This window comes from Dreissena polymorpha, chromosome 2, assembly GCF_020536995.1.
Source record: "Dreissena polymorpha isolate Duluth1 chromosome 2, UMN_Dpol_1.0, whole genome shotgun sequence".
NCBI classification, from domain to species: domain Eukaryota; kingdom Metazoa; phylum Mollusca; class Bivalvia; order Myida; family Dreissenidae; genus Dreissena; species Dreissena polymorpha.
Window position 1 is genome coordinate 15,693,187 of NC_068356.1, and position 11,076 is coordinate 15,704,262.

The window sequence follows — 11,076 nt, forward strand, 5'->3', positions numbered from 1 at the left end:
CACTTAAAAATCACACAAATCTTTTGCGGGACATCTTACAGATCTTGTTTCATTATAAACACAACAGATTAATATAGAGAACTTGAATTCCATCAACAATTTTTAAGGCGGGCCTAAAAACCAAACATCCTTCCAAAATTAGGAATTAGTGTTGTTGTTTTTGGCCAAGAAATTGTGAATAAAAGTGATTTCAATATAACATTTACTAACTAAAAGGTTCAACTTATAGAGCTGGATGGGAGATGATCTATATATTGAGACTTATTACGAAGTGTATATATTTTGGAATGGGTCCTTCTACAGGCACTAAATTTGAGCTAAAAAACAATGGTTAAGTTATGCAAGAGAGTGCAAAAACCATCCACAAAGGACTTTCCTGCTTGTAAACAACTTATGTCACAGATGAATTTGCAGTCATGTTATTTATCAATTGTCTACAGTGTATTAAAGAGTAGTTTTATCAAACACTACAATTTGTTGTAATTTCTTAATGATGATGTTTGTTGTTATAAAAGTGTGGCCTTTTTATGTCCCCCAGTCTGTACTGGTGGACATATTTTTTTTGCCCTGTCTGTTTGCTGGTTTGTTTGTGTCAAACCTTAACATTGGCCATAACCTTTGAAATATTGAAGATGGCAACTTGATATTTGGCATGCATGTGTATCTCATGGAGCTGCACATTTTGAGTGGTGAAAAAGAATAAATAGATGTGTGTTTGCTGATGATGAAACAAATAAATATGCATAAATTATTTCTCTCTGTCTTAGAATTGTTAAACTACACCATATATTCCCATAAAACTTGGGCTGTGTGTTTGCCACCAATATCAAGAACAACATTCCATATAATTCAGGCATGTATATTGACAAAATAAAGTTATTTTTTCTTATAGATATTCAGGTTAAAGTTTTTATGTAAAAAATGTATAGTGACCTGCATTCTTCACTTGAATCTTGGAATTTAACCTTGTTGTCTTCTCAAAATAGGTTCAACAGGTACTGTTATTCTTTTATTTTCATTAAGTTGAATCTCTTCTGATAGGTTTTCTGGCACAACAGGGCCTAAATCGTTCATGTGAGAACCCAAGGAACTTTATTGTTCTGAGCAGTAAAGTGTATAGTAGGTGTCACAACAAAACTGTCCTAACACTTGGTACCAATGTTTTTTGGCAAACACAATCATGTCTAAAATGGTCCAGATATCATAAAAAATGAATATTTTTTGCAAGTTTAAATGTGATTTCCACCGGAGCAATCATTAGAACATTCTAAAATGTTAAGACATATGCTCAAACAGAGTGACATGCATATTTGGCAATAAATATGGCCTCAAGAGTGTTAAAAAGCTTTTTCTGTAATTGGACCTGGTGACCTAGTTTTTGACACCAGGTTACCCAGTTTCAAACATGGACAAGACATTATTGGAAAAAAATGTTCTGACCAAGTTTCTATAAGACTTGGTGATGACTGTGATCTTGAGACTGTTCACAAGCTTTTTAGCTCACTTGAGCACAACATGATCTGGTGAGCTTTTGTGATCGTATTTTGTCCGTATTGTGTCGTCTGTTGTCAACATTTACCTTGTTGACACTCTAGACACAATATTTATTGTCCAATCTTCATGAAACTTGGTAAGGTCATGTGTCCCAATGATATCTTTTTTTTTTTTTTTTTTTTTTTTCCCAATGATATCTTGGACAAGTTCAAAAATGGTTCCAGTTGCTTGAAAACAAGACTGCCAGAGGGTGGGGCAGTTTTCATTATATGGCTATAGTAAAACCTTGTTAATACTCACAGAAGTGACATTTATTACCCAATCTTCATGAAACTCCATCAGAACATTAGTTCTCATGACATCTTGGATGAGTTGGAAAATGCTTCCGGTCTGATGAAAAACATTTCCACCAGGGGCGGGGCATTTTAATTACTATGGTAATGGTAAAACTTTGTTAACACTAATAGTCGCATTTTTAGTCCAATCTTCATGGAACTTGGTAAGAACATGAGTCTTATTAATGTATTAGACGAGTTTGAAAACGGTTTTGGTCCTGCAAAAAAACATGGCCACCTGGGGGTGGGGAATTTTTCCTTATATGAATATAATAAAACCTTGTTAACAATATAGAAGTCACATGTATAGTCTAATCTTTATGAAACATCGTCAGAACATGAGTTCTAATGATGGCTCGCCTGAGTTAAAAAATGGTTATGTTTGTTCTAAAAACATGGCTGCCAGGGTGCTTGGCATTTTGATGCTCCCCTTCAAAGAAGGGGGGTTATATTGTTTTGCACATGTCGGTCCGTCGGTCGGTCGGTCCATCCACCAGATGGTTTCCGGATAATAACTCAAGAACGCTTGTTACTTTATGGCTGTAGTGAAACTTTGTTAAAACTAGAAGTCACATGTTAAGTGCAATATAAATGAAACTTTGTAAGAACACTTGTTCCAATTACTTCTCAATCTTCTGACCAAATTTCATGAAGATTGGACAATAAATGTGGCCTCTAGCGTGTTAACAATGTTTTACTATAGCCATATATAGCCATATTAGGAAAAATGCCCCGCTCCTGGTGGCCATGTTTTTAAAGCAACCAAAACAATTTTCAAACTCATCCAAGACAGCATTGGGACAAATCTTTTGAGCGAGTTTCATGATGATCGGAAAATTAATGCGGCCTCTAGAGTGTTAACAAGGTTTTACTAGAGCCATATCAGGAAAAATGCCACACCCCCAGGCGGCCATATTTTTCATCCAACCGGCATCATTTTCGAACATGTCCAAGATATTATTGGGATGAATCTTCTTACCAAGTTTCATGAAGATCGGACTATAAATGTGGCATCTAGAGTGTTAACAAGATTTCACTATAGCCATATATAGCCATATAAGGAAAAATCCCCCGTCCCTTGGCAGCCCTGTTTTTCAAGCAAACGTATCCATTTTCAAACTCATCCAAGATATCATTGACAATACATAAATGTGGCCTCTAGAGTGTTAACAAGGATTTACTAAAGCCATATACTGTATAGCCATATAAGTAAAAATGCCCCGCCCCCTGGTGGCCATGTTTTTAAAGCAACCGAAACCATTTTTGAACTCATCCAAGATATCATTGGAACAAATCTTCTGGCCTCAACAGTGTTAACAAGGTTTTACCATAGCCATATATAGCCATATAAGGATAAATGCCCCGCCCCTTGGCAGCCATGTTTTTCAAGCAAACGTTACCATTTTTTAACTCATCCAAGACATCATTGTGACCAATCTTCTGTACAAATTTCATGAAGATTGGACAATAAATGTGGCCTCTAGAGTGTTAACAAGGTTTTACTAAAGCCATAAATAGCCATATTAGGAAAAATGCCCCGCTCCTGGTGGCCATGTTTTTCAAGCAACCGAAACCATTTTCAAACTTGTCCAAGGTATTATTGGAACAAATCTTCTGACCAAGTTTCATGAAGATCAGACAACAAATGTGGCCTCTAGAGTGTTAACAAGGTTTTACATAGACATATATAGCCATATAAGGAAAAATGCCCCGACCCTTGGCAGCCATGTTTTTAAAGCAAACATAACCATTTTCGAACTCATCCAAGATATTATTGAGACCAATCTGCTGACCAAATTTCATGAAGATTGGACAATAAATGTGGCCTCAAGAGTGTTAACAAGGCAAATGTTGACGCCCCACAATGGGTGACGGACGACAGACAAAAGGCGATCACAAAAGCTCACCATGAGCACATTGTGCTCAGGTGAGCTAAAAACATGTCTAACTCAAAGGCCCATAACTTTGCCAAAAATATATTGACCAGAACAAAACACTTCATCTGTAGGTCATGCAGTCACATACCAAAAATCAGCTATGTGAAAGAGTTGTGTAAAAAAAACTCCTGAAAACGGATGGATGGACTGACGGACGGGCAGTGCGAATGCTATATGCCATCCTACCGGTGGAATAAAAAAGTATTATACAGAGGGAATGATTGTACATACTTAAGTGAAAAATATACATCAGTGTTCTGTTGACCGCACTAAAAATGTAAGCCTAAACTAGTTTATATGTCAAAAAACATACAACATATTTTACAACTGTATTCGATTCAACAGTTGTTCTAAATAATTAGTTTTGTAGTAAAACAATTACTCTAATAGGCTATCAAAAGCACACAAATACCAATTACCAGTAGATATTCTCTTCCTTTCTTTTTTTAGACAAAAATCTCAATAATTGCTAAAAGATAATACTTTTTCATTCAGAATATGTTTATAATCACATGTTTATACAGTTCAATACTTTGTATAATACAGGTATAACCTTATATTAATTATAACATTAATGTTTTTGACATCTGACATGAAGGCAGAAAAAGGATTATAATTTCAGCATCAACATAGAAAGTTGTCATACATGCTTATCAACATAGAAAGTTGTCATACATGCTTCTTTAAAATGAATCTGAAGTGCATTGAAACAAGTCATTTGCAAAAGGAGTTTATTAAATTGCTCATTATAAAAGATAAAATGTATCAATAAGCTCTTTTTCTGACCTAGATATAAAATGTGATTTCTAGATGTGCCATTCACAGAAAAATGGAACTTTCATATGCATTTTTGGTCCTATTAATGTTTTTTTTCCATTGGATAAGCTATTGCAATTCCATAACCATGATTTTGTTGTTTCCATATTCTCCCACAATGATCTGGTGTTTGTTGGTATCGTAGCAGACAGACGCTAGCTGGCTCAGTCCATCTTTCGATGAAGCCAGTGTTGCCAGTTTCTTTTTTCCCTCACGATCCACCTGTACGACATTATTGGAGCTGTATCCACATACAAGAACTTGTCCTGCAGGTGTGACATGGACTCCCGTTGGATGTTTTAGTTCAGGGTCAGTGAAGGTGGAGATCAGGCTGCCATCTGTGGCCAGTGTGTAGAGCTTGTGCCGGACGTGGTTGGTTACATAGATCCGGTCACCAGCAGGACTCAATGCACATTTGTACACTACATACATATGATAACACATGTTATATATTAACAGATAAGGACTTTAGTCATGTTAACCTTTAAATAAAATAATCTCATCAAAGACCAATAGTGTTTTAAATATCCACATAAGAGATTCTATTTAATGTTTCCACATAAGAGATTCTATTTTATGTTAAAAAGTATGTATATACATGTATTAACAAAAAGTTTGATATATTGAATATTCAAATATATAAACATTATGTTTACCTGATATGTTATCGCTTTTATCATCATAAAGTTTTTTGACAAGAGTACCAGTCAGTGTGTAGTGGTAGAGAGCAGTGTAATCAGTGATATACAAGGCTCCCTGATGGTGGGCAATTCCAATAGCATTATGTGGTAACTGTAATTTGTTCCCTTTCACCAGCTGCCCATTTCTTACAGACATAAACTGCAAACCAGCATCATGAAGAGTTACAGCCACCTCACTGGATGTGATTTGGCAAATGTCCTCTGGAGAACCAGACACATCACAGTGACTGGACACATTGTAATGCTGGTCAAACATTTTCACTTTCTTATTATAACTATCTACAACAATGACATCACCACTAGGCAGGCTGCAAATGCCAGTGACAGGGTAAGTCTGCCTTGTGTCACTTGATATGTTCACATTATACTCCCATTTCCTCTTCATAGTCAACACCTGATCTGGATTCATCTTGAGTGTGACAGACTGCATACTGTCTATAATACTCCCAAGTCTAGACTGTTTAGACAGGTACTGCTCAATGTCAGTATTTGCCTTGAATATTATTGAACTCTGAATCTTCACTGACCTCTCCTTCAGATATGTATCAGACTCTTGAATTTTGTCCAGACATTTCCTGCTGGCTATAAATGCCACGTCTTTCTTGCTCTTATCACAAAGGCAGTGTACAGCTTCACTGAGTTGTTGCAGTTCATCCTTAAGTTGGTCACATGTGTCAACATCTTTCTTTAGAGAGGTTTCCAATGTGTTCCTAATTTCATCCAATTCTTTCATAGTTGTATTTTCTAATTCATCCAAAGAAGCATTTAATTTTTTACGCAGGTCTCTGATTTCTTTCAAGGTTTCACTATGTGATCCGTCTACAGACTGAATGATAGCCTCTTGTGTTCCCTTAAACTTATTAAGTTCAGCAAGAATTGTTTGGATTTCGTTTGACATCTGCTGCATATCCACTGACACTTTATGGACTGTATCAGATATAAGCGCCACATTGGTACACTGTCTGAAATAGCAACATGACTCATAATTATCAATGTGACAAACAAAATATCTTACTGAAATGAAACATAAAAGGGGTGAAATTGATAATACATCAAAGCAGGTTGTGTAATTACATTTTCAGTCCAATTAAACCCTTATCAATGAATGTTGAAGAATGGAATATCTCACCATTAATGCCCCATTTTGGAATTGTAATATACTTTCGACATTTAAAAATTGATTAGAACAACTCTTAAAATGCTTTAAACAACAGAAGAAAACATTTGGTTTTTAAGTAAGGTATCGGATTTATGAGAGTGGTATCAACATACTTTTTATAAATGTGATCACTCACAACTACATGTTATTTTATTTTATAACCAAGTGTCACTTACCTGTGATTCAGTAATACACAATCAGAGCAGCACAGTTGACTGTGGTCCTGGCAGAACATTTTCAGCTTCTTGTTGTTGTGGATATCACATTTCAGTATCAAATCCTCCATTGTCTTTGCAAGAGGCCATTTATTTGTTTCTCCTCTTCCATACTTCAAATGGTTTACAAATATTTTATCATGATAATAAAGGCATTTTTTACAAAAATACTTCAAACATGTTTCACAAAAAATATCAGCACTTGTTTCAATATTTTTATTTTCGCAAGAGACACATGAATAGTCTTTCACTAAATCAGAACTGTTATGAACTGACCCAACAGAAGTCGCCATTTTCAATAAAGGTATTGTAAACTGTCTTCTGATTAAAAAGTAGTGTATTCTCTTTTATTTTTACTCCTTTTATGAAATACAATTAGAGTTATCAAAACCATGATGTGTTGCATCAAATCCTATTTATGCTGCCTGTTTAAATACACACTACAAAGTCCATATTTAAAGATCTTGGATATAGATAGTTTCAAATTTTTCTGATACCAGAGACGTAAACCATTTTCTGAAAATAGGTGAAACTTGATACATGTATTAAAGGAGCTTGTTCACAGATTTTAATATTTAAAAAGTCATTTAAGGTGAATTTAAGCAATATATTAGAAAAGCCTTAAATAATTAGAAAACAAGAGATGTGTTTGTCAGAAACACAATGCCCCCTTTGCGCCGCTTTGAAATAAAATTAATATATAGCATTTGGCAGGTTTAGAAATGATCTCCCTTTTAAAGCTTACTACGTTCCTTGGATTGTATTTTATGACTTTTGACCTTGAAGGATGACCTTGACCTTTCACCACTCAAAATGTGCAGCTTCATGAGTTACACATGCATGCCAAATATAAAGTTGCTATCTTCAATATTGCAACAGTTATGGCCAAAATTAAAGTTTTTGGACTGACAGATGGACTGACGGACAGTTCAACTGCTATATGCCACCCTACCGGGGGCATAATTTAGAATAAAAGGTAAAATAAACAAAATTGCATCGCCCAGGATTCGAACCAGTGACGTGGAGAAGCAAACCTAACCATCCACCACATCACTTATCAGGCTTCAATATATTAATACAGTGAAATTAAAATACTATCTTCTTAGATAATCACACATTTCTTTCTAATAAATCTATTAAAAAAAGCACTACAAAACGCCTGAATAATGATCTAAACGATTTGATATTTTAAAAAATTCTAAGTCATAAGTGTTGTTTTGGTTGTTAAAATATAATCGATACATTTTTTTAATCCATGATGCCAATTTTTGAGAAAATTGACATTTTGAAAACTATGAACAAGTCCCTTTAACACGGTTCAGTCATTGATAGTTTCAAATTGTCTCATATGTGTACCTTAATTGATTGGTTCATGTTTATAACAGATCTCAAGTGCCTTTCTACCAACAATTTCACTACTGTTCAGAAGTGAATTTACAAACTTAAATGATAAGCTTAATTTAAGATAATCATATCTACTCCAGTGTTAAATTCCTATCAAAATTACAAAGTTAATAAACTTGGACTGGTTTGTGGACTTTGTCGTTTGTCCAACTTCATGCGACAATTTTGCTATGTTTTAATTTCAATAATTGCATTTGCATTTCGCTACTAATAAATATTGTTTGACGCTTCAGCGCTAGCCCTTTTTCAATCCATTTATTTATTGTACTGTTCTTTTGTCCCACTAAGGCACTCTGGTAATTTACAGCGAAAATATAAGTCTAGGTCTGACTAATCCACATTGACTACTCACCTGAATCTCAGATTCAGTGAGCAATATCATTGAGAAATAAGAAGTGTAAATTTAAATGTACTTCAATTTTTTTAAGACAATGAAACTCTGTTATTAAACTTTACCATAATAAAGGAATCTATTAATGGTGGATTACTGGTAATACAATGACAGATTGATAATGAACATACTTTAAATATTTATGCCAGTAGAGAATGGTAAACACTTCTCTTTTAAATAATTTTGTATTCAGTTTTATGTTTACAAACCATAACCTGCCGATTCATAAAAATAGCAGTCCATGTTCCATATTTAAGCCTGAAAGGGTTTTCATAGACACAGTTTTCAAATACAAAGAAGTCAACCCTCATGTATTTAAGTTGGAATATCAATAACTGAGGTGTAACATGGTGAAAAAAAGAATGAAATGGGATTTTGAACTTAGCTGTTCTAATTTATTCTGTATAACCCTGTGTTGATTGATAGCAAAAGCCAACAGCAGTTATTATGTGCATATGCTTTTAACATTTTACATAGAAATACATTTACTGTGGGAACATATATTCTTATAGTGCATTATTATATTTGTTTGCATGTTATTACTAGAAACATGCAGCAGAAATTTGGTACACCTTCATAAGAATGATTATACTTTATGAAAGTGCTATAAAAAATTAAATTGCATGTGCTAGACTTTATTAATATTGTAACTTAAACAATAAATTGAGACCAATTCTGAGTAATGATACATTTCCAGGCTGTACTGAAACATAAAGTACCTTTTCAAACATATCTGGGCAGTGTGTCAAGAATTTGGAACCTTTTCTCCCCTTTAATGTTGTTCAGTAAGGCCACTTATTGGTCTGCACTTTCGCCTCTAAGTTACAATCATTAACATGAATACACGATGTGATAACTGTGATCTTATTCTGTCACATGGTGTTAATGCCCTTGAAAAAATTATCTAAACGTTGAAAGTTTGATCAAAGATTGCAAAATAAGCCATGTGATTTCTTATCTAATATATGTGTACTTGTAACCTTGCATTGTTATCTTGCATTTCACAATTTCGATAATGATATATTTCTGCACAGCATTAATTATTTACGCTCAAGCATTCAAAGTTTTAGTACTGATAAGTTTTCACCCCAATTGGCATGATTGGATCAAACTCAGTAAAGGACCACAACACAATGTTACACACAAAATATTAATGCACTGACCCTTATGATTTCAGAGATGGTTGAAGTTTCCATTTTTAAAATCTTTAGCATTGGTGACCAAAGTACCGAAACTATTTGAAGAACTTTAAATGAGGATTAATTTAAATCTGCACAGAAGATCAGGGGGAGAAGTTATTAAATAGAGAAGTAGACAGACAAACAAGACCAGGAATTTACGGACGAGAGACAACACGGCATTCTAAAAGCTCACCATGAGATTATGATCAGGTGAGCTAAATACTAGTAGGTCCATACTATGGAAACACTAGCAGAAAACTGCGACAAAGTAGAACAAGAGATGTGTTTGTCAGAAACACAATGCCCCTACTGCGCCGCTTTGATTATTATTTTTATTATTATTTTACCTTTGACCTTGAAGGATGACCTTGACCTTGACCTGTCTTCACTCAAAATGTGCAGCTCTATGAGATACACATGCATGTCAAACATCAAGTCTTCAATATTGCAAAAGTTATGGCCAATGTTAAAGTTTTCGAACGGACGCACAGACAGACAGACAGACAGACAGACAGACAGATGGACTGATGGACAGTTCAATTGCTATATGCCACCCTACCGGGGGCATAAAAAGTGTTCTTTGCTACAATAAGGCACCTAGGGGAATGGTCCAATACATGAAGAAATTAACTTATGTACTTTGTTCATAGCATAACTATTTTCCATAATCGATTATCAAATGTGATAAGCATGATGATATAGTGTCCCTTACAAAAACCAGACACTCTGGTTCAAGGTAAAGGTCACAAGTACATATATAAGTAATAAAACCAGAATACTTTATCCAGAGTACGGCTTTCAAACTGGACAGAAATAAAAATTTCAAATATTTGCAGATGTAATAAGCATGATGGTCGAGCGTATAGGATGCAAAACCAAGGCTGTCACAATTAAGTCATTAAACATTCACTGTAAAGGCTTTCTTTGATGCAAAACTTTGTCCTATATGGAAGGATTTTCAAACAGATTATCGAAGTGACAAGCAGCATGAGACAGAATGTCACATGTTATTACTAGGTCTCTAGGGTTAATGCAACAGATTCAGGTATACAGTTAATACGAGGTGATCCTTGTTTCAATGGAAACACAATAGTGCCAGAACATAGAGGTTGCAGGTTCAAAACCCAGCTTAACCCCCGCCTACTTGTCTTCCAAAATGAGATTTTAAACAAAGATGCAGTGTACTCGTACCAAGCACTAAAAGACCCAGGGATGCCTCCGGAACAGGGCGTTTCATGTACCTTGCACATTTGTCTGTAACCCTACTAACAAGTCTGATGGCAGTAATGGCCATTAAAGAAATTCCCAGTGCACAACATTTAAATCTACTAAACACACGCACAATTTATCCTAACTGAAACTCTATTTAGCGCGGATAAATTATCAAATAACTTGCCAGAAGTTAAAAGTTTTTAAAACAAGAGCCAGGTCAAAGATTAATAA

The 11,076-nt window shown here is 34.8% G+C and overlaps 1 protein-coding gene across 2 annotated transcripts; it reads right to left on the reverse strand.

The window, feature by feature from the left end:
- Positions 1-171: 171 nt before the first annotated feature.
- On the reverse strand, positions 172-9,442 carry LOC127865987 (uncharacterized). Of its 2 annotated transcripts, XM_052406147.1 has the most exons (4): positions 9,172-9,442; positions 6,619-6,770; positions 5,239-6,245; positions 172-5,004 (listed from the first exon to the last, which is right to left on the reverse strand). In XM_052406147.1, the coding sequence occupies exons 1-4, from the start codon at positions 9,181-9,183 to the stop codon at positions 4,652-4,654; spliced, it is 1,524 nt and encodes a 507-aa protein (XP_052262107.1). In that variant the 5' UTR covers positions 9,184-9,442; the 3' UTR covers positions 172-4,651. The 2 variants fall into 2 exon arrangements, with proteins under 2 accessions (XP_052262107.1, XP_052262106.1); XM_052406146.1 differs by lacking the exon at positions 9,172-9,442 and having other exon boundaries at positions 6,619-7,178.
- Between the last annotated feature and the right edge of the window lie 1,634 nt (positions 9,443-11,076).

What these genes read in the sequence shown, in the direction of transcription:
- LOC127865987 (XM_052406146.1), bottom strand. Translation starts at nt 6,950, where the DNA reads ATGGCGACTTCTGTTGGGTCAGTTCATAACAGTTCTGATTTAGTGAAA. An exon ending in TGTGTATTACTGAATCACAG is followed by an intron (nt 6,246 to 6,618) that starts GTAAGTGACACT and finishes TTGCTATTTCAG; the next exon opens with ACAGTGTACCAATGTGGCGC. An exon ending in TAAAAGCGATAACATATCAG is followed by an intron (nt 5,005 to 5,238) that starts GTAAACATAATG and finishes ATATGTATGTAG; the next exon opens with TGTACAAATGTGCATTGAGT.